At 39.5% G+C, this 25,069-nt stretch overlaps 1 protein-coding gene across 1 annotated transcript; it reads left to right on the top strand.

The window, feature by feature from the left end:
• The first annotated feature begins 1,686 nt into the window (after nt 1-1,686).
• On the top strand, nt 1,687-23,533 carry LOC127437323 (proprotein convertase subtilisin/kexin type 5-like). The gene is made up of 8 exons (XM_051692166.1): nt 1,687-1,912; nt 4,781-4,984; nt 5,872-5,940; nt 7,105-7,147; nt 16,036-16,181; nt 18,001-18,195; nt 19,575-19,661; nt 23,334-23,533. Exons 1-8 carry the CDS (start codon nt 1,705-1,707, stop codon nt 23,531-23,533), a joined length of 1,152 nt encoding a protein of 383 aa, XP_051548126.1. The 5' UTR covers nt 1,687-1,704.
• Nucleotides 23,534-25,069: the final 1,536 nt, after the last annotated feature.

Genomic DNA, 25,069 nt, shown 5'->3' with positions numbered 1-25,069 from the left:
TACCTTTTTGGCCTCAATTCTAAGTGTTTAAACCATAAGTCAACTAATGAAACTTAGAACACCATCCCTACACTGCAGTACAGCAGCATCATTTTGGGGGATATTTTTCTGCAACAGGACAATGACCCTGAACACAGCAAAAACCACACTAATTTCTTACATTTATATAGTGCTTTTCTAGGCACTCAAAGCACTTTACATAGTATAAGGGGAATCTCCTCAACCACCACCATTTTGCAGCATCCACCTGGATGATGCGACAGCAGCCATAATGTGCCAGAAGCCCACCACACACCAGCTATTGGTGGAGAGGAGAGAGTAGAGTTATAGAGCCAATTAATCAATGGGGATTATTAGGAGGCCATGATTGAGAAGGGCCAATGGGTCGATTTTGGCCAGGACACCAGGGTTACACCCTTACTCTTTACGAGAAGTGCGCTGGGATTTTTAATGACCACAGAGGGTCAGGACCTTGTTTTAACGTCTCATCCGAAAGACGATGCCTTTTTAGAGTATAGTGTCCCTGTCACTATACCGGGGCATTAGGACCCACACAGACCACAGGGTGAGCACCCCCTGCTGGCCTCCCTAATACCTCTTCCAGCAGCAACCTTAGTTTTCCGAGGAGGTCTCCCATCCAGGTACTGGCCAGGCTAAACCCTGCTTATATAGTGGGCAACCAAGGCAAGAGCTGCAGGGTGATATGGCGGCAACTAGAGTGGCTTGACACCAAGAAAAAAGTCAAAGCCCCGTCCTTCATAATCCAGTTGAGAATCTTCAGAATGGCTTAAAATAGCTTATCGCAACTATTGTAATTGGATGCAACTGCAGTATGTTGGCCAGGAAAAATGTTTCTATTGTGAGAAGTGTTTTATTGAGATGTCCAACAATACTACTCACCTTCCAACAGCAATAATTGCCAATGATGAACAAATTTTTTTTTTTTATTTTTATTTTTTTTTTAAGTATTCTTTGTATTTAATTTTTAAATGTAACAGCAGGCCACACTTACACAAACTAAGTGGCTATTTTAAAGAAAGATAAAGCATACTTTTCAAGCAAACCATTTCAGAAAGACAAGTACATTATCTGGTTAGTGAATGTTAGAGGAACATGCCCATTTGGTTATTGTAATGACTTACACCCACAGCACTCTCCTTGAACATGCATCCCCTGAACCCCAGACCAGTAAAAGTACCGGAAATACAGTAGCAATAATAATTAGAAAAGTGTAGTTCATTCTTAGGCATCATTCGTTTAAAGATGCTATTCGGTTTGGTGCTTTGTTTTCTAATGTAGTGGCATTCATACCTGTGGTTTAAGCATCCAAATACTTTTGAGGGCCACTGTAGCCTATAGCCTATACGGGTATGTGCATTACAAAATACCTTGTAATTATGACTGGTTAAAATACTCATAAATAGCCTAATGGACTGGCCTACAATATAACTGTAACAAAAAGTTAAAAAGTGTCAATGGAGGTTAAATAATTAGCTACCTATTATGAACACTGTGTAGTAGGCTACTGTGTATTTTACGTTTGTGTATAAAAGTATCCTTGTTCTTAATCCATATCAAATGCCGCGAAATGGGCCGCAGAAATGGGTGGACCCCAAAGAACTGTTGACCAGTCCCCTTGAAACCAACTTGTCGGGCAAGTTTTGTTATTTAGACGGCCCTTAAATTGTCATTGGCAGCGAATAGATGCGCTTCAGAACATCGCGAACGATGAACACTGGTTTGACGCTATTCTTTTTATTATTATGTTGTTTCGGTTTTATTCAAGCCAAATCCTTGTTGCCGTCTTGTCCCAGCGGACAGTTCCTACTAAAAAATCAGTGCGTGTTATGTCATCCAACCTGCGCGGAGTGTGAGGGTCATGAGCTTTTCGAGTGCACCGCTTGTGGTTTAGGTAAGCGATACTTCATTATTATACTTTGTAGTTAAACACTGAAACATCTATTGAATCAAACAGGTGCCTCCATTGGGGCCATGGTTAGGGGGCGTTCATACAGAAATTGTCTTTGCGCTTAAAAGCTATAGGTGCAGAGCCACGAACAGAGCAAGTAGGTGCCTAAATATGCGTTTTTAAAAGTGGAAGTTGTTTATAACTTGGCGTCTTAAAATCGCTCGCTGAAAAAACGGCGAGACGTGGCGCAACGGCCACCGACGCCCGTCTAGCGCATGTTTTGGCCTACGTCGAAAAACAATTGAAGAACAATGCGGATGGATGAAAATACGCGTTTGGTTTGAACGGCCCCTATTCCAGACCGATCCGCTGCCAGTGCGCATGCGCAAATGAACTGCATTTTTCTGGTTTTCACGCAGTGATCTCTACTTTGTACTTATGTGAAGTTTGAGACATCTTATGTAATTAAAATAATAATAATAATAATAATAATAATAATAATAATAATAATAATAATAATAATAAATAAATATAGCAAACTATTCGAGGGAATAATTTCCGGTTACACTATATCCTACATTAGTCTTCATGTTATTGTGTAATTGCATACGTTAGAAATGTGTAATAGCCTACTGATGAACGACATGTAGGCCTAGCTAATTAATGTGTAATTATTGGAGGAGATGTTTGTAAGTAGGCTACACATTAGCATTGTCTTGATACAGCCTAATAAAAATAATTTTTTTTTTTTATTTTTATTTTTTTATATAATTATATTTATTTATCACACATTATACATTTGCACATATACAGTGAAATTCTTTTTTTCACATATCCCAGCTAAGCTGGGGTCAGAGTGCAGGGTCGACTGAAATAATGTGAGCTATGAGTTAAAGTGAGCTATTCATTCAGCAGTATTACAAACTAAAGTTGTCAATTAAGCCTACCTATAAATTTCTTTCCAAATTCAAGCTTTTAAAACATTTTATTTATTTATTTATTTTTTAGATTGGGCTGGTTTGGTCTTTGAGTGGTACGAATATGTGACAGCATTGTGCAGGTTCACAAAGGGCTTTTCCAAGAGACAGTTGTGAAGGCAAACCTCCTTCTCCCTGCACAGCTGCAGTGGTGAAACAATGAGGCGGCTCTCCCTATTTATAAAAGTGACAAAGACTGTCTTACCTCAAAAGAGAGTTTGTTTAATGACCTCAAACATGAAAGGGCACTTTTAATTATGGGAAGAGCTGAAATTAAGATAATATTAAACATGCCATTATTAAATGTTCTGTGATTTTGAACAGTAATCCAAGCTGTAAACTCACAGCATTGAAAAAGGCTGACAATATAATTTAAACCACCAAACGTATAGGATCTTGGGGGAGTAGAAAAAGGTTAGACATTGCATAGCAAAACCTGTAATGTAAAGAAAGAGTTGCGTTTTGACATAGTTAAAAATACCTCAAATTAACTGATACTTACAACAGTAGCCACTGTCATTAATGTTTCTTTTTTTATATGCCTCAGTTCCAGCACTGTGAACTCCATAAAAGAGAAAGTATTGCACACAATTATTTTAAAGACTTAAAATAATATTCCAAGTTCAAAGCAAATCAATCTCAATCAACAGCATTTGTGACATAATGCTGATTACTACAAAAATAATTTCGACTCGTCCCTCCTTTTTTTATTTTATTTTTTTTCTCAGTAAGGCACTTACAATGGAGGTGAATGGGGCCAGTCCATAAATGCTAAAATACTCATCATTTCATAAGTATAGCCACAAGACCTAAACATTATACATGTTAAAATGATTTTAATGTAATTTACTAACCTTATCTGTTGAAAGTTATATTGGGATTACAGGGTTTGGTTGTCGTGGCAACCAAATTACAAGTTGTAATATTGGATATAACTTTACACAGATAAAGTTTGTAAGCAATTTTATCACATTAAAATATATTTAAATCATGTGGCTATTCTTTTGAAACTGTGTGTATTTTAATATTTATGGACTGGCCCCATTTACTTCCATTGTAAGTGCCTTACTGTAACTGCAATTGTAACCAAGCCTCTCTTTTGAATTCTGATCGGTAGGCGATCATGGCTGCCACCCCTCCATTTCAACCACCTCAAAGGAAAGTGTTGTAATTCTTATTCTCCCTCACTGCGGTCCAAAGTGGATAAAGGGGGAGGTTGTTCACCTCATGCACCAGTGTGTGACAACTGCAATAATGCCAAAAGTTCCCCATCACACTCGATTGCCCTTGTGGATGTGCCCAGGTCTTGGCAAAATCTGTCAGTCAGATTCCTGCTTCTGTTTCTATTTAAAGAAAAGTTAATGATAGACAAAAGCTGATAATGATATCTGTGTTTCATGATTAGTGTTTTGCATAGTAGATTGAGCATTATAAAGGCTTATTGGGCTAACAGTCTTTATTTAGTTTGCCTAAAAATCACGGCGAAATGGGCAAAATGTTGACCCTTTTGTTCTGCTAAGGTGTTCTGAGTTATGGCTCTTTAGATAGACACAACTAAAAGTACTGTTGAATTTGCCTGAAAAGTGTAACACTGTGGCTCTAATGGGCGAGTTTATCTGTTCAGGTGACCAAAGACTTTTGGAACCTTGCCCAATTGAGCCAAAGTGTTACACTTTTCAGGCTAACCTACAAATGGCTTACTTATAGTTCTGTCTGCATACCAAGCAGTGGTAGGAGAGAGTATTTTAACATAGACAAAATACATACATCAGTTTTAAAAAGAAGCCATTGACTCATAATTCCACACCTTAATCTAGACTCTAGCCTGCATAGTTGGATGATCATTTGAATGGAGGTTATTGGATTTTGGATTGGATTTTGTGGGTGATTTCAGATGAGGAGGGGAAGGAGCGTTTCCTGTACCAGGGTCACTGCAGACTCCACTGCCCACGAGAGTTTTATCCAGACCGAGACCAGTACACCTGCCTTCCATGTATGCCCGACTGTGAGATCTGCGCTGATGCCAACATATGTGCCAAATGCAGGGAAGGCTACAAGCTGCAGAGTGGCATCTGTCTGACAGTCCTGTGTGGGACTGGTTAGTACATCTCTTTCTAACACACACCAATTTCTTTCTTTGTTCTGTAGTACCCATTCTGATTAGGTAACAGAAGGTTATTCATCTGCTAAAGATCTAATGTTTTATCAAAAGCAACTGACTGACTGACCGACAGACAGACAGACAGACCGACCGGGGATTTTTCTATTTATGATTGTCCGCTGTTAGAAACCGTAAATCTGATCAGTTAGAAAAGACATGGCACACTATTCCAGAACAGTCTGAAGGTCTATTTGGTGGATGTAGCTTGAAAGCTCTAGGAGGAATAGCCTATACAGGAAATTTTGGTCTGGTTTATTGAAAAAAAAAAAAAAAAAACCCTAAACAAAGTTTGTAGAACAACAGTATGTTGGCTTTGTCAAGTCAACATAACAAGATTTTTACACTTTGAATAAAATGTGATTGGTGCTTTCCCTTTCCTGAAAAAGTCAAAGCCATGATGGTAGGGTGTTGTGGGTAGTTGTTAGGGCATTGCTAGTTGGTTTCTTACTGGCTTAAGTCAAAAGAGTCCGCCCAAAGTTTCTTTATTCTGAGAGACCCTCCAATGAAACTCTACAGGATTTTTGCCTGTTTTATGGTCTGTCTGGCCATCACCAATCTGATTGCTTGGAAATGTAAAACCACACCTCTCCTCAAAAAGTCACACAATTTCAGCCATCATTTGTGTCCGTATAACAGTGCGGGATGAGTTACGCACAAAAGATTACTACTTTAAGTATAGGGGTTTTAAAAAACAACTATCCCTAAGTATGAGCAATATTAATAGGGATGCTTGCAAGCACCAATACTTTTTTTAACCTGTTTATATTAAGTGAGTATATTGATTTTAAGCACCAGAAACTGATATACCTTTGTTTGAAACACAGGCCAGGTTCAGCACCCGGACACTCGAGAATGTATAGACTGTGGTATTGGCTGTAAAACTTGTTCCACAGGTAAGTAACATGCACTTTAAACACCTTTATTTATGTAAATAGGTTAGTTCAACCAAAAATTAAAGTTGTCACCATTTACTCACCCTCATGTTGTTCCAAACCCAAATGACTTCCTTTCATTTGTGGAGCACAGAATGTGGTTACCCCATGTGACTCTACCTTCCCTAGCAACTGGGCCAATTTGGTTGCTTAGGAGACCTGGCTAGAGTCACTCAGGCTGTGGTAGTTTTTGATGATATTTAGTGTTTTGGGAGAAAATAAAATCAAAGGAGACTTTTACCCCAGGGAGCCTTAAGCCACGTTGTAACCTACATATTCTCAACTTGAAACTCAATAGACAAACCCAAAACAATACATGCAAAAATATGCATGCAATCCAAAGGAAAAACTGAAAAGGATTGAGGAAAAGTGTTCCACAGCTTGTCAAATGTCTGGCCAAGAGATTTCTATTTCCTTTTAACAGGAATAAACAAAAACTTTGCCATAGGGAAAGGTCAGATGCTAATGATGCTAATGTGCAGCATTAAGAAATTTGGGCACCAAAAGCATATTTCTGAACATCCGGCACAGAGAATCACTGCATGTTTTATGGTTAAGAATGGCTTCCTTTCTTTGGACAATTGTCAAGATATTGTTTGGACTAAACAGACTGTTCAAACATACTGTAGCGTGAAATCTGTAATTTCTTTCAATGTTAAAATACTCTCTTAGAACCCCAGCTTCAAATGCAAAGACAACTACAAGTGGCCAGGGACCAAAAAATGGTTCAAGGAACAAAAAACAAAAGGAAGAATGATGGCCTCAGTCAACATTCACTTTCATTATAGGAAAAGGATGCAATGAAAGTGAATGGTGACAGAGACTAACATACTGCCTAACATCTCTTTCCATGTTCCACAAATGAAAAGATGTCATACAGGTTTCACACAACATGAGGATGAGTAAATGATGACAGAATTTTAATTTCTTATCTATTTTACAGTAGATAAATAATCGGAAAATATACAAATGTATTTAATTGTTATCAGGCACTGGGTTTTTGCTTTTATTATTCAGAAGGAAACCAGTTGTTTTCCTGTTGTTTGTCTGTTTTAATATTTATCAGTGACACGGGTATAACCCTCGTATAGTATAATAATCATTGCTGTTTTATGCCCACAATAGATGATCCAGAGGGTTGTAACAGCTGCACAGAAGGCTACTTCTTGTAAGTTGCTATTGTGTTTATTCTTGACTAGTTATGCTGAAGTCTTTTGGTGCTTCATATAACCATGGTGCATAGACACTGTGATGAGAACAGAGGTTTGATTGTGTTATGGCCTCCAGATACTTTGTGCATCAGATTTCACTTTTAGTGAGTCCCATGCCCAGTCTCATGCCCAGATACCTGAGATCCATGCTGCTTAACATAGAGGCAGCTTTTAGGAGTTTTTTCCCCTCAACTCCTTCAATCTGTCTTCTCTCTTTCTCTCACTCTCTCTAACTAAATTGAGCTTGTCTGGGTTTATTTTGCAATAATGACCAGCTGGCTGTACATTATCTCGCTTATTAGACATCTACTTACCAATTAAATAATAAAATACACATTAAATATTTATTGAGTTGAAATCACAGTATTAGCTTACTATTTGAATAGGTATATATAGGCGATGGACTGAGATAATAAATTACATAACTCAGCTGTGCAGAAACATAGATTGCCCAGATGAGTAGTCAGTTACACAGTGTAGCTTTGGAGACAGGTAATTTTTCAGCAATATTTGAGTGAAGAATACCGCGATTGACCAATTAGAATCAAGTATTCCCAAGAGCTGTGTAGTCTCTCTCTCTCTCTCTCTCTCTCCCTCCTCACCGCTCCTCCTCGCTCAGTGGAGAGTTTGAGAGTATTGTATGAGAGGCTGGTTCTGGAGTCCTGACTAATGAATCTTCACTCAGAGAGAAAAAAGAGCAATGTTAATCCCCCCTGAACATTCCACATGCTTTCATTGTGCTTGCACAGTTGCCATGGCAGCTGTTGTTCACTGTCTTGCTCAAACATCTTGGATAAGTGTTTAGTTTCAAAGTGAGGCACTTCTGTGTCTCACACAGCACACTTAATCGGCCATACTTATCAAATGCTTAACTAGACCGAGATGTGTGTTCAACAATGTGAAAATCTGTGGTTTGCATTGATTTTCTTTTTAAAGTTCTAAAACGTACAGTTCAAGTCAAACATTTGGGCACACTTGCTCATTTTGTATTAGTACTATTTTCTACATTTAAGATTAATATTAAAATAATTAAATCTATGTAGTCACACAAATTAAAGTATGGGAATTATGTAGAGTCCTTTTGTACAGTTGAAGTTAGAAATTTACATACAGCTTAGCCAAATACATTTCAATTCATATTTTTTTTTTTTCACATTTCCTGAGATTTAATTGTAGAAAACATTCCCTGTCTTAGTTCAGTTAAGATCACTACTTTATTTTAAGAATGTTAAATGTCAGAATAATAGTTGAGAGAATGATTTATTTCAGCTTTTATTTCTTTCTTCACATTCCCAGTGGGTCAGAAGTTTACATACACTTTGTTAGTATTTGGTAGCATTGCCTTTAAATTGTTTAACTTGGGTCAAACTTTTTAGGTAGCCTTCCACAAGCTTCTCACAATAAGTTGCTGGAATTTTGTCCCATTCCTCCAGACAGAACTGGTGTAACTGAGTCAGGTTTGTAGGCCTCCTTGCTCACACATGCTTTTTCAGTTCTTCCCACAAATTTTCTATTGGATTGAGGTCAGGGCTTTGTGATGGCCACTCCAATACCTTGACTTTGTTGTCCTTAAGCCATTTTGCCACAACTTTGGAGGTATACTTGGGGTCATTGTCCATTTGGAAGACTCATTTGCAACCAAGCTTTAACTTCCTGGCTGATGTCTTGAGATGTTGCTTCAATATATCCACATAATTTTCCGTCCTCTTGATGCCATCTATTTTGTGAAGTGCACCAGTCTCTCCTGCAGCAAAGCACCCCAAAAACATGATGCTGCCACCACCATGCTTTGCGGTTGGGACGGTGATCTTTGGTTGCAAGCCTCACCCTTTTTCCTCCAAACATATCGATGGTCATTATGGCCAAACAGTTCAGTTTTTGTTTAATTAGACCAGAGGACATTTCTCCAAAAAATAAGATCTTTGTCCCCATGTGCACTTGCAAACTGTAGTCTGTTTTTTTATTGCAGTTTTGGGGCAGTGTCTTCTTCCTTGCTGAGCAGCCTTTTAGGTTAAGTCGATATAGGAATCGTTTTACTGTGGCTATAGATAGTTGTCTACCTGTTTCCTCCAGCATCTTCAAAAGGTCCTGTGCTGTTGTTCTGTGATTGATTTGCACTTTTTGCACCAAACTATGTTCATCTCTAGGAGACAGAATGCGTCTTCTTCCTGAGCGGTATGATGGCTGCATGGCCCCATGGTGTTTATACTTGCATACTATTGTTGGTACAGATGAACGTGGTACGTTCAGGCATTTGGAAATTGCTCCCAAGGATGAACCAGACTTGTAGAGGTCCACAGTTTTTATTCTGAGGTCTTGGCTGATTTCTTTGAAGGTAGGCCTTAAAATATATCCACAGGTATACCTCCAATTGACTCCAATTAGCCTCTCAGAAGCTAAATTAGGCTTGACTTCATTTTCTGGAATTTTCCAAGCTGCTTAAAAGCACAGTTAACTTAGTGCATGTAAACTTCTGACCCACTGGAATTGTGATATAGTCAACTAAAAGTGAAACAATCTGTCAGTAAATAATTGTTGGAAAAATTACTCGTGTCATGCACAAAGTAGATGTCCTAAACGACTTGTTAAAACTATAGTTTGCTAATATGAAATCTGTGGAGTGGTTAAAAAATGAGTTTTAATGACTTCAACCCAAGTGTAGGTAAACTTCTGACTTCAACTGTATATTTTACATTCTTCAAACACAGTAGCCACCCTTTGCCTGGATTACACATCTGCACACTCTGGCCATTCTCTCATCTTAATACATGACTTGTTCATCTAAGATGACATGACGTGAGCTTTCAGATCTGTTAAATTGTTCAAAAATACATACAAATGTATTTCACACAAAACAATTACTTGAATACACCACGTCTATGATGAAAATGCTTTAAATTACTGAGTTCAAAGTCCTCTTTATATTTTTTCTGGTAGTGGAACCTTCCGAACACAAAAAAAAAAGTAAAAAAATAAATCTCATTAAAACCACTCATTCTTGAAAAAAGATATGTTGGTGCAGGATAATAATGTTTTATTTTTTTTTTTAAGAAATAAGCAACAAATCAATTTTGTTTTAAAATATGATTAATATTTGAAAAAACATTTGTCCACCAAAGCAAAGGTATGTGGTGTAACCAACATATAGCCGTTCATGTGACAAAAAGGCACATCAATGTCATTTGGTGTAACCCTGGAAAAACATCTTGATATTCTAGAATTTAAGATATTTAAATTCTAAAAAATATAAAAACAAATAACAGTGAAAAATATGTGTGAAAACCTTTTTGAAATTAATGATTATGTTGCAAACACCACATGTATTCATGGTGTAAGGAAAGTATTTTAATGCTTTTTATTTGATGGTAAACCACATGACATTTTTAAGTTAAATTGTTTTAATTTTTTGTTGAAAAGGATATAAATGTTTTTATAAAACATTTCTGAAACCAACTTCTGAATGAACTTTAAACATATTTTTTAAACTAGATTTTAAAACGATTTCTCATTTGTGTAACCTAAGACAATCTTATTTGTCAATGGCCCATATATATATGTATATACAGTATATATACATATGCTTTTAAAAATTTCTAGTTCGGCCTATTAGGTGACAAATTAGATTACCAATTTATTCTAAAACAGAACAGTTTGCTATTGCCTGTTTGAGAGTGTGCATGAATATGTGTATCTGTGTGTGTGTTTTAGAGTGTTAGAAGCCCAGTTTGGATCAGCTGTGAAAAAGTGTTATAATGCTTCCAGCTGTCATTCCTGAAATAGTTCCAGTGGTTCGGCAACACAGCAGGAAGTGCCAGGCGAGACTGTTGCCTGTTTCCTGCTCTAATAACAAGAGACCAAGTTGGCATTGAATTATCTTTTTTTTTAATCTATTCCTCATTTCCTCTCTTCCTTTAATAATGAGAGCTCTTCTAACTGTTTTGTGTACCTGTACTTGATTTAATTTTTAAATCAATCTTCATACCTCTGCGCTGCAACAAACACTAATCAGAAAACTGATTGGTCATTCTGAATGACAGGAACATTGTGTTCTTTCAAATCTGTCCATAAAATAGATGTATGAATTATGATATAATTATATCAACATATTTGTAACTGAAAGGCCCCCATATGATCTTTCATTTTAAAGAGTCCATCTTATTGCCATCCGGTTAATTCAAATCTTTGAAGGATGACTAAGAGCACAAACAGTGCTGCAGTTGTGCCTTGGTTTTGGGCTGGTGTACTTTTCTCTGATGTGGCTTAAGTTCTCTGTTTACTGATCACCCAGACTGACTCTGTCAAAGCAAAGACAGCTCACATCCCCAGGCTGCTTTCAATATACTCCTTACCCTGGAGAAGGAGTTAGTGTATCAGAGTGTGTCTTTGATCCAAGAGTGAGTTTACAAAGACAATTGCTGCTTTGAAGCAGCTCTAAATTCTTTTGTAGGCTATACATGAATACCATAAGCACAGTAGGCTACTCTAGAATAACTGGACTAGTGATAAGGTGGAAGTTTTATTGGGGCGAATTCCCTAAACTTTTGTCACTTTTGTGTGCAGTATCTCAGCATAAAAACCTGCGTCTTAGGCCACTTCCACACTAATATGTTTTTGGGGGAATACACAGTGATTTGTATTTGTTTAAGCCTCTCATCCACACTGGAACAACGTTTTCCTCCAACAAAAACAGTAACATTTGAAAATGTTCTCTAGTTCTAAAAATTGTTCTTTGGAAATCAATGAGGTTAGGAAGTGGTTAACAGAGATTTCAGCTGAAAACCTACTATTGTAAAAACCAAGGAGCTCTAAAATACCTGGAGAGAGCTATCAGTTAGCATTCCCATTCATCTATATTGTGGTGCTCAGTTGGCGCAGGGTCCCTGCGACTACCCCGAAAGTAGGTGCCATCTTAGCACCAGTTGTGATGTGACTTGCTTTACAGCTGCAGAAAAATTATGTCCTCACAACACAAAGTGTGCACATTAATAATTAATTAAATATTTTACCGATGGAATTTTATGCCAGATCATGTAGAGTGGCAGTTAGCACAATTAAAAGCTACACACGTTGGCATGTCGGCTTTCAATGCAAAATAAAACGTATAAATCGTCCAATCCTGACCAACAGCCACAATCACGTTTATACTTATTCACTTTTTCCCTTATCGCTGACCCACTGTATTGATCATTCGCAGCAGTCATACATTAAAACAAATACTACTAATTCTATTTTAGGATATTTCATTTTAAGAGCTCCTTGATTTCTACAAATAATTAAAAAAAAGTGTTAATTTATTAACCTAATAAGTCCTTTCAGTTTTATTCACCAAATTATATCTTCTGTATTAAAAATGACATTTCAGATTGATGTATCATGTATTATGCATTAAAAATTAATTCACTATATGGGTTTTAACACGCTACAGTTGAAATAATACTGTTTAAATAACCATTAAACAAGCAGTGTTTTAAAAGTAACTCATTAGAATATTGCGTTACTCCTTAAAAAATATAACTTAATTAAAAAGCTATTTTTAATGGAAAGTAAAGCATTACTTTACTTTTGCATTACTTTTGCATTACTTCTTTCTCACAGCCACTTTCTCTTCTGCTATGCTATGTATTCCATACAAATAAGCCATTCATTGCATTCAAGAGACATTACAGGTCATGCTAGCTACTGTACAACACTCATGTCAAAACAGCAAAGTAACCAAACAGATATTTAGAAAGTAGGTCTTCACGTCATATTTATAAAAAATAATCAATAAAATGAATATGCATGATTTGTTTTTCCATCAACATGGCAGCCAATATGACTATTGAAGAATAACCTAAAGCAGCAAAGTCCAACACTTGAACCTGCATCAGATCTGTCATCATGTGCTGTGCCCATTGACAATGTCAGAGTCAGCTTAAGATGTTCTTCAGAAATCAGGATAAAATTCAGTGGGGAATTCCAGTCTAACATGTTCAAGGAATAAGTCTGATGAATAAATGAATATTTTTCACTTAAGTCATCTCAGTGCATGCTTGTTTTGAGCTGATCCACGGTGCGTACAGACACCACAACTTCAAAGGCGCATTTTGATACAATTTGAATGGAATCGTATTTAATTTTACCAAAATGTCACAAAAACGGTTTGTTTCATGAATCAAACTACTTGTTTATTATAAAACAAAAATGTAGAATATTTTTAGAAACTAAGACATTTTCTCTGCATACACAATCAATGTAGAACGTTGCTCGGAGCAACTGATCCAGAGTCAGCTTTTCTCATCCCATTCTCCCAGTTACAGGGAGCTCTAACACAGAGCAGTTCTGCTGCATAAGTCAGTGAATTGAGCAAGTATTCCACCCTATGTATCATGTCGTAGCCAGTGGAAGACTAGTCTTATAATCCCTCTGCCTAAATGCATTTACTGATTTTGTAATGCAGTGTGTACTAACACATGAATCAATCGTGTTTCACTCAACCGAATGTTGACCTCATATTATGCTAAAACACAAAATGCGCATGCGCATTAGGGAGTTGATGGATAGGCGATGCCTGTATCTAAAAGGTGATTGGCTCTTTTACCTGCAAGACGGGACTTCCTCTCTACATCCATTGACTGTTGGGTGCTAGAGCTTCTTGGTTGGGCATTCCAATTTCTCCCATTCATTTAAGTAGAAGTGACTCGCCTTGCTAAATAGTTTCTGGCCTCACACTCAATGCCTACAATAGAACTACAATGCCCATCATGCACTATGTCTCCTCCCTGAAGTTTCACACTTTTACTCCTGATTTCTCGCAGTACAGAGACAGTAGAGGTGTACAAAAGTAATGCATTACTTTGTTTAAAAAGTAACTCAGATATTGTGGTCTAAAATATAAAATATTGCATCACTTTAGTCGTTACTTGAAAAATCTGATCACGTGTTACTTTTATCATGTTACCCCAACAATGTAAACAAGACTACAAAATCAAGAGTTCCCATTGCCGTCTGCCATTTATTTGCAAACACAGACTGTCAAATGCACAAGACATGCACATAAAGTGTTGTTAAACTGGTGTCTTAACATTGTCCCTTGCTGTCTTTCAAACAAGTTTGCGAATTAAGTTTCTAACCTCAAGAGAGATGGTGCTCGAGCTTGGCCGGTGCTGTCAGGCTTATGTATGAGTTGATGTCAACAGTATGAGATGCGGAAAAATAAGTAAATTTCATGCTTTTAGCAGCCTGCCAAAAAATAAAAATAAATAAATAAATAATTATGTTCCTGGAAAAAGATGTAGTACAATGTAATGAAATGTTTGTGATCAAAATGTTTCTTGTAAACAAATTATTTATTCGAATAGCCGTCAATGGGGAAACACTCTAAAGCACCTAGTCGCTAACAGGGACCTGCTAACCAGCTAATTCCTGCCCCCTTGGTAAAAATGTCTCCGCATATTTACCTTATTTTCTCTGTTACCTGACATCCTAGGATTTCCCAAAATACATTACAGTAATTGAAGGTAGACAAATCAATAATTACAAACAAAGCTTCCTTTTATGGTCATTCAGAAATAATGATTTATTCACAATGAAATAGGAGCAAGAAAATGACAAATTTCTCCCCCCAAAAACTGATGTTCTCTAATAATTTCTCATCAATGTGGACTGTTATTCAAATTTTCCACACAGAGAGAGGATGCTAATGTGAATATGCATCCTGAAAATGAAAGCTCAAATTTGCATTATAAGGGAAATATTCACAGTGTTACAAATGTACTATGTTGCAGCTGTGCTCTGTCTACCTACTAGAACTCTAGGAAACAACATTTTCCCGTGTGATCATGCTGCATCCACACTAGAATGCTGTTTTCCTCCTCCGAAAGCAGAACATTTAAAAAATGCTCTCCATTACAGCATACTTTGGAAAACAGTGATATTAGGAGTTTCGAAATTAAAACAGATTAAGGCTATGTCCACACTACTTAATTTCAAATTTGCATTTGCAAAATGCATTCATTTAGCTGCGTTTACACCTGTCGTCCACGCTTTCTAAAATGCTCTCCATTACTGCATATTTTCAAAAACGATGGCGTTATGAAACTGAAAACTGAGTTTTCAAATAAAAATGGATTAGTGTAGATATGGCCTTAGGTCAAGTCCAAACGAATACATTTTCATTTAAAAACATTCATTTTGCCAGGTTTATGCCTCTCATCCACAGTGGAACGATGTCTTCCTCCACCAAAAACAAGCGTATTAAAACATTCTCTAGTACCTCATACTTTGCAAAACGATGACGGAAGTGGTAGAAACCAAGAAAACCTTAGTCACTAACCACTTGCAAAACGGTTCAATCAGGCGCTAATGCGCTGAACTAGTGCTGTGGCTAATTTAAATGGTTGCTGTCATTCTTTTCAGCATATACACGCCTCATTTATAAAATCAGCATTATTTTACTTTTGCAGTTAACATTGTGCTATTACTGCCAATGGGAAGCAGAAAGTATGTGTATTTTCTATTAATCATGGCAGCAGTAATATATGAAATGATGATGAAATAATAGAGAGGAGTGTTACAACTGGGCATCTACAGTATCTCGACACTTGTTATAGTCAAGTACACTTTAATCTTTCTAGAGCCAATTCAGGTGCCTGGATCACAGTGGTGGAGAAATACTCTACAGTCCCTACATAGTATGTTAGATTGTGGTTGTGGTTAGATTGTGCATTTTTCACAACCAAGCACTCCAAACAGCCCTTTCCCGAAGGAATGTGTTGGAATAAAAACCTGCACACTGTTTAAACAATGCTAAGAATGTTTTGCCTCAATGTGTGATAAACCTATTGTTCATTTTCTCTCTGTGAAGATACAGACACCATTGTCGTCAGCACTGTCCCCAGAGAACCTATGAGGGCCGGGGTAGGGGACTGTGTATCAGCTGCCTAGAGCCATGTCTGGACTGTCGAAGCGATTCCCTCTGTCTCACGTGCCAGTCTGGATACTTCCTGAACAGTGTGTATACTGCTTCCTCTGAGCATCTCACTAAAGTTCACTCTCATTTTCCTGTCTGATGGCCAAAGCTGTAAACACACATTACATTGGTTGGTTAAACCTGGTCTAAAGCAATCACAGTAGAGCTTCAACACAAGTTTTAAATTACAAAACTTATATTTAATATAAAATATTTTTTTAGGACTTAAGATCTTTGTGTGTGCTTTATAGAGGGAATATTAGTCTGCGTAGCAGCACTATCTTGTAATTTCATTTGAATTAGAAATCAGAGCCGTATTTGTCATGGGATGCAAATATGGTTAATGCAAAATCTGTGCCGGTCAGCGCTGTGAATGTTTATGGGATTATATACATACTTATACACATACTGTATAATGCAATTCATAAACACAATTACAGTGAGGTCCCAAACCTTAGACTCCCATTTAAAATTATTATTTTATTGCATTTCTTCAAGTTTAAGGAATATTCAGTGTTCAATACAAGTCAAGCTCAATCCACAGCATTTATGGCATAATGTTGATAACCACAAAAAATAATTTAAACTCGTCCCAGCTTTTCTTTAAAAAAAGAAACGAAAAGGAAAAATCTGGGTTACAGTGAGGCACTTGACTTGACTGTATCTAATGCATTTACTAATCTTAACAAATACAAACTTATTGTAAAGTGTTACCTTGGATGTGAATGGGACCAATCCATAAACGTTAAAATTCTCACCTTTTCAAAAGTATATCCACAAGATGTAAACAATATGCGTTACATTTTAGTGTGGTAAAATTGCTTACTAACTTTCTCTGTTTAAAGTTATATTCGAATTTTACAACTTTATTGCCATGACAATGTGACGCTGTAAACCCTGAACTCCCGCAAAAACAACAATGTAAACAACTTTACAGCTCAAATAATACACAGGTTTTAACAATAATTAATTAGTAATTATTAGAATTAATTAATTATTAAGTGCTTTTATGAAATTATAAGCTTCACATTTCTGCCTTTAAACCCTCCTGAAATTGGCCACATTCACTTTCACTGTAAATGTCTCACCGTAACCTCGATTTTTGAAAATGAGAGATGAGTTGACATTTTTGTGGTAATCAACATTATGCCACAAATGCAGTAGATTGATCTTAACTTGTACTGAACCCAGAGTATTCCTTTACTACAACATTTTTCATTACAAACAATATTATCAGTATAACAATTTTAGTGAAGCTGGATTTCAAAATTAATGTACAGTATTTCAGAATTTCTTATTTTTTGGTGAATGTTCCTTTAGCTTTAATAACACATTGCACTTGAGAAGTGCAAAACCTGATGATCCACATTATTCCAGCATGATTTGAGAATGTTTCAAAGAGCGTCTTGTGTGCTTTAATGGAAGCAAGTAAATCTGACCTTTCGTACAGTGGTGATAACATGGCCACAAATTTGCCAGATTTTCAACGTGGTCTCAGACTTTTTAACTCCATTGTACTTGCTTATTGTGTGTTATATTGTGCTTCCTCTCTTCTTGCTCTGTCTCTGAGTCCATGCCCCCCACACATTGTTTAAGATCCAGTTTCTGATCTGGGTCATTAATTCATGCCTGACCAGTCATGTAGAATGTGAACATACTGAGAGAGATAGATAAATGGAGACATTCATAGAGAAAATAAATGTATGTGAGATGTGAAGAAAAGGTAAAATACAGATGAAGTTTTCTAGTCACTCTGTTTGTTACAGATTAAAAAAGGATTCAGCTCTAATCTACCATGCTTTTACTGGTGTTCTAAATATAAGAAACAAAAAAGAACATCTTATATGGTTTACCAATCAGATGGCACATGTGTGAAGGAGTGCCCACCAGACACATTCAGAGACACAAGAGGGTGGCGCTGTCAGTCATGTCACAGCTCCTGTTTGACCTGTCACGGCCCTGGCATGAGAGACTGTGACAGATGCAGTGGCTGGAGCCGGCCAGATTACGGGAAGTGCCCAGTGATCAACTGCCCAGAGGGCCAGTATGTTGATGGTGAGTGGTGGGACTTTAAAAACCAAAAGTCACAGCAATACTTTCATTTACAGTATTTGTAATTTATTATTAGAACAACTGGTTGTAAGCAAGGAAATACATTACCATTTAGCTACTGTATTTCAAACTTGCTATTTTGCAAGTTTGCTATTAAAAAGTGTTGCAGATGGTGTATGCCTGCCCTCTGCTGGACACGTGGTAGTACTACACCCCAAAATTCTAGCTCAAATACAAGTTATAGGAATAGTTCCTATAAATGAAATGAAAAAATGAAAATTCTCTCATCATTTATTTACTCACTCTCATGCCATCCCAGATGTGTATGACTTTCTTTCTTCTGCAGAACACAAACGAAGATGTTTAGAAGAATGTCTCCACTCTGTTGATCCTTACAATGCAAGTGAATGGTGGCAAAAGCTTAGAAGCTCCAAAAAGCACATAAATGCAGCATAAAAGTAATCCATACAAATCCAGTGGTTTAATCCATGTCTTCTTAAGTGATCCAATTGGTTTTGGGTGAGAACAGACAAAAATATAACTACTTTTTCATTGCACATCTTGACATCAGCAGTCTCCTTGGCACTCATGATTTCAATCTCGAATCGATTGCACTTCGTAGTGGCATCTCATGCTCTGCACATGCGTCAAGCACTAGGAAGTGCAATAGAGCTTGAATTCATGAATGTTCCTAAAGACTACAATGGCAAGATGTGAAGTGAATGGGGAAATACATTCTGGTCTGTTCTTACCCAAAACCAATTGAATCACTTCAGAAGACATGGATTAAACCACTGGAGTCGTATAGATTACTTTTATGCTGCCTTTATGTGCTTTTTGGAGCTCCAAATTTCTGGCCACCATTCACTTGCATTTTATGGACCAACAGAGCTGAGATATTCTTTTAAAAATCTTTATTTGTGTTCTGCTGAAGAAAGAAAATCATACACATCTGGGAAGGCATGAGGGTGAGTAAATGATGAGATAATTTACATTTTTGGGTGAACTATCACTTTAAGCTCTGTCGTCTGTATCAGGTAACCAGAGGTTCGTCTTTATAGAACAGTAGTCCCACTGCTAAAACAATGATTTTGACAACTTTACACCTCAAGTAACACACTTTTACGAACAAAATAATAATGTGATTTATTTAAAATACAATCTTCATATTTGCCCCCAGACCTCCATGGTATATGCATTACTGTTTTGTTTGTTGTTTATATAGTAAGGGACAGGTTTAAATATTTATACGAGGTAATTGGTTTAAGTCTGCCCTCTGTTGGACACATGGTAGTACTATACTGTGAAAATTCTAATCATGTCCTAAGGTTGTGTTGCAGTAACCAATGATTGATGACCATATCTTTTTTCTTATTCCGAAGAGGAGAGTCCCACCTGTCATTACTGTGATGCATCCTGCAAGACATGTTACGGTCCCAGGGCTCAGAACTGCATCACCTGTGCTTCTGGTAAATTATAGGTTAGCTTTCCTTTACCTGATACTTAATAAAAAGGTCAGATAAACAAACTATCAAAACGTCCTTTTAATGAGTTTTTGCTTCATAGAATTTGAGATAGCCTGACACAGGCTATATGGGAGACCGGGGCTAGTTGTCACATAGGGAAGTTGTCACAAGGGCCAATTTTAGTAACTATAAGTTGTTTCGAGTCAAAAGTTCAGTTGCACAAAAGTGTGTTTTCTCTAGCACTGGTTTAGTGTGTTGGTTTGTAACACTTAGTTAAAAACCATTTAAATATTTTTTGTAAAGTCTGTCCATAAAACGTCCTGGTTACTTTCATAACCTCCGTTCCCTGATGGAGGGAACGAGACGTTGTGTCGATGTAGTGACACTAGGGGTCACTCTTGGGAGCCCCAGACACCTCTGGTTTTTTGAAAAAAGGCCAGTGAGAATTGGCGAGTGGAATTTGCATGCCACTCCCCCGGACATACAGGTATAAAAGGAGCTGGTATGCAACCACTCATTCAGGTTTTGTGCTGAGGAGCCGAGACAAAGTCCCGGCAATTTCAGCGGGTAGTTCAGTGTTGTGGCAAGAGGGACACAATGTCTCATTCCCTCCATCAGGGAATGGAGGTTACAAAAGTAACCAGGACATTCCCTATCTGTCATTCACTCGACGCTGTGTCGATGTAGTGACATTAGGGGTCCCTATACAAAACGCCACAACTAGCCAAACTGTGTTACGTGACCTGGTGGTGTGTGACGGGCAGACTGCTGTGTGCCTCGTAGCCAGCGCACCAGGCCGTCACGTAACCTCCCCCAACGCTCTTATGAGTGTTGAACGGTCCATCAGGAACAAGTCGACTGCCCAACTATAGGGACAGGCTAGCCCAGCCGAGGCCTCTTTCCCTCTCTTTTCTCCCCAGAAAGAGTGGAATTTGTTAACTGACTGGGAGCCATAAGTGTCTGTGTCGGGGGGTGTTCCTCCCAAGGGGAAGACACTGTGGAGACCACACCCCACCCAAAAAGGGGGGGGGGGGGTATTTTGAGTGGAATACGTCACATGGTCTTACCGAGTCTTGTCGGAAGTATGTCATGTGGAAAGGTCCCGTGGTAGGTCCTACCCGAAGGGGGAGGAGTTTCTACAGAGCATGGCGACCGGGGGCATAGGGGCCTCTGCCCAAGGAAGATGCAGTTTTCCAACAGGGAAACGATTTTGAGGAAAATATCACATGGGGTCGCCTTCGGGGAACCAGCACATGTGGAGCACCTACCTCAGTACAGGGTCTCATTAGCGCACGTATTGGTCCGGCAGCGAGTTTCTCCGCAAACTCAACTGCCAGAGGGCTAAGGAGGAAAGTCTTCCAGGGATCACAGTCTGTGAACATGACTGGGAGTCAAGAGCGCACGTCTTCACATCAAGGGAGGGGAAAGGCGCTATGCGCAAGCGATACATCAGGCCAGCTGTCCTGGAACTTACCTGCTCGTGCCTGCCAATACACGGGACGAGACTGGCTCAACCTGGAGATTGTAGAACCTCGCAAAGGTGTTGGGTGTTGCCCAGCCTGCTTCTCTGCAGATGTCTGTCAAAGAGGCACCACTGGCCAGGGCCCAGGAGGCCGCCACACTCCTGGTAGAGTGGGCTTGTAACCCCGCAGGGAGTGGCACGTCATGAGCCTGATATGCCATCGCGATGGCGTCAATGACCCAGCGCTTCCTTTCCGCTGTCCACCAAAGCAGACAAAGAGCTGCTCGGAGCTTCTAAGGCTCTGCGTGCAATCCAAATACATCCGTAAAGCTCGCACAGGACACAGCAATGCCAAGGCTGGGTCTGCCTCCTAGGGCAGTGCTTGCAGGTTCACCACCTGATCCCTAAAAGGGGTCGTGGGAACCTTGGGCACATAGCCGGTCGGGGTCTTAGGATCATGTGAGAGTAACCCGGACCGAATTCCAGGCATGATTCGCTGACAGAGAACACCTGCAGGTCCCCTACCCTTTTTATGGAAGTGTGCGCAGTCAGGACGGCAGTCTTCAAAGAGAGTGCCTTAAGCTCAGCTGACTCCAAGGGCTCAATAGGAGCTCCCTGTAGACCCCGAAGGACTACAGAGAGGACCCACTAGGAGACGAGGTGCGGTATGGAGGGATTCAACCTCCTAGCGCCTCTCAGGAAACTGATGATCAAGTCATGCTTCCACAAGTACTTACCATCTACTGCATCGTGATGAGCTGAAATAGCAGCTACATACACCTTCAAGGTGGAGGGGGACAGCCGCCCCTCCAGCCTCTCCTGCAGGAAGGGAAGCACCGATCCGACTGCGCATCTCTGGGGGTCTTCGCATTGGGAAGAACACCATTTAGTGAACAGACGCCACTTAAAGGCATACAGGCGCCACGTAGATGGAGCCCTAGCCTGAGTGATCGTGTCTAACACCGCGGGTGGTAGGCCACTTAGGTCTTCCGCATCCCATCCAGGGGCCAGACATAGAGATTTCAGAGGTCTGGTCGTGGGTGCCAGATGGTGCCCCGTCCCTGAGAAAGAAGGTCTTTCCTCAGGGGAATTCATCTGGGGGGCTGTTGCGAGGAGCGTGAGATCCGAGAACCACGTCTGGGTGGGCCAGTAGGTTGCTACTAGGACGACCTGCTCCTCATCCTCCCTGACCTTGCACAGGGTCTGTGCAAGTAGGCTCACTGGGGGAAATGCATATTTGCGTAGTCCAGGGGGCCAGCTGTGTGCCAGCGCATCTATATCGAGGTCAGGGCGTACCAACACGGGCAGTGGGAGGATTCCTGGGAAGCAAACAGGTCTACCTGTGCTCGACCGAATCGACTCCAAATCAGCTGGACCACCTGAGGGTGGAGTCTCCACTCTCCCCTGAGGGTAACCTGACATGACAGCGCGTCTGCTGCGGTGTTGAGGCCGCCCGGGATGTGAGTGGCTTGTAGCGATTTGAGGCGCTGCTGACTCCAGAGGAGGAGATGGCGGGCAAGTTGTGACATGCATCGGGAGCATAGACCACCTTGACGGTTGATGTACGCTACCGTCGCTTTGTTGTCCGTCCGGACCAACACGTGCTTGCCCTGGATCAATGGCTGGAACCTCTGCAGGGCGAGCAGTACTGCCAACAACTCTAGGCAGTTGATGTGCCAATGCAGCCGCGGGCCAGTCCAGGAGCCGGTGGCTGTGTGCCCATTGCATACGGCGCCCCAGCCCGTCTTGGAGGCATCTGTTGTAACCATGACGCGCCTGGAGACCTGCTCTAGGGGAAGCCCAAACTCCTGGCGAGGAGGACCAAGGGAATGATCACATCAGACGTGCCGGTGGGTGGGGCCTCGCGGCGGGGCGGAGCTCGAGGTGCTGTTTGGGGCTCCCAAGAGTGACCCCTAGTGTCACTACATCGACACAACGTCGAGTGAGTGACAGATAGGGAACTTAAATTCCAAAATCATATTTTTGTAAAAGTTGTTGGGTGAACAAGTGAACACAATAAAACCACACTTGCATATACAATCAGGCAAGGGTCAACTATATAATCAATATATATTTTAGCGGAAAGGTTGAACTGTGTTCTTAGGACAAGGGTTTTAATTATGGGGTCACAATCACACCTATATCTTATAACAAGACACTTGCCTGCTGAATGAGTTCCTTGCACCTCTGTTTGTTGACATATTTTTCTACAGGGTACATGTTGGAGCAAGAGTCAGAATGTGTAGACCGCTGTCCTCTGGGTTATTATGGGAACAGCTCCACTCTGCTGTGTGAGAGATGTTCTGCTAACTGTGAGGCCTGCGAGAGCAGAGACGAGTGTGTGAGCTGTAAGACAGGCATTTACCAGCTCTATCTGTTTCAGGGCAACTGCTGGTCAGAGTGTCCAGAGTAAGTGTCCAGTTTTTCACTACACTCATATCAAAATCATAACTGCTGGCATATGCTTTACAGTGGCCCCAATAAGTATCGGGACACTTCAGCTATATTTATGTTGAATATTTCATGTTCAATACAAGTTTAGCTCAATTTACAGCATTTGTGGCATAATGTTGATTACAACAAAACATTTTTAAACCCTTACCTCATTTATTAATAATTGATACTTACAATGGAAGTGAAGTTTTTTTTGTCATTATTTCATAGTTGATCTATCTATCTATCTATCTATCTATCTATCTATCTATCTATTAAGAATAGACCAATAATCGGTTTGACTGATGTTTTTAATTAAATTTACACTTTTCCACTTAATCGGTTTTTGGTTCTTTAATATCAGGCTTACCAATAAAATCGGACACAAAAGACTTAACATTTAAAATATTAATAAAGTGAGAGGCTTTGATCAAGTGTAAATTAAAATTAAACTTACTCGAATTATTTGTAGACTGTGCGCAATACTAGTTTTGTTAAGAGTTCAACAGAGGTTAGTGATAAATTAATACATTGTTAATGTGTATAAAAGCAGAATTAAAATCTGTTATGCATATCGGTTATCGGACACTGAAACACAAACTCATCAGTATCGTATTGGTCACTAAAAATGCAATATGTTCCATCAGAGACAGTTTAGCAGAGACGGACCACTTCTATTAAAATGAATGAGAGAAACTGGAACGGATGTAAAAAAGGAAGTCCCACCTTAAAGGTAAAAGAGCCAATCAACTTTTTGATACAGACATCGCCTGTCAGTCAACTGAAAAATGTGCAAGGAGTTGACTGAACCTGACTAAAAATAGCATTTTTTAGCGTGATCTGAACTAAAGAAGCACAATTTATGATACCATTGTTGTCAGATTTTTACAGTTGATTTGAAATATGTTCTTTGATCGTAATCTTCACCAACCGTTTCCCATTCAAGTAGAAAAGAGCTGTACTTGCCGCTTGTTTACATTGAAAATAGCTGCCCAGCATGCCAGCCAGCCGAGTGAACTGGCTTGCCGTGTGTGGTGATGGGGGCATGGCCGATCGACATTTGAGGAGAGCGAGGCCGGGAGAGACAGAATGGTAAGGATTGAAACCTGTGGGAAATTACCTCTAACGGCTGTTTTGTGTTTACAGTGAGAGTGGAGAAGGATAAAAGGGCAATCTAGACCACCGGAGGGGAGGGAGAGAGATGCATGCAGCAGTGTGGATGTGTGTTGTGTTATGCTGAAAAGCAAAGCTTTAGGTTAACACTGAAAAGTGTAAGAAAAATAAACTCACGTTTGTTTGTTTACACGGCTGCCGCTTCCTCCTTCACGAAGAGAACTAGTGATTTATCACAGTGGTGCTGAAACCTGGGATTAGGAGGAAGAAAACGCCGTCATGGAATCCTCACCGCTGTCCGAAGTGTTCAAGAACCTCACCAGCATCCACCAAGCCCAACATCAGGCTCTGCTTGAGCTGCATATGGAACAGGAGCAGCAGTTCCAGGTGCTCTTCCAGGCTC

This window comes from Myxocyprinus asiaticus, chromosome 48 (assembly GCF_019703515.2).
Source record: "Myxocyprinus asiaticus isolate MX2 ecotype Aquarium Trade chromosome 48, UBuf_Myxa_2, whole genome shotgun sequence".
NCBI classification, from domain to species: Eukaryota; Metazoa; Chordata; class Actinopteri; order Cypriniformes; family Catostomidae; genus Myxocyprinus; species Myxocyprinus asiaticus.
The sequence above is the reverse complement of the archived record's forward strand: the minus strand, read 5'-3'. Positions and strand labels throughout refer to the sequence as shown.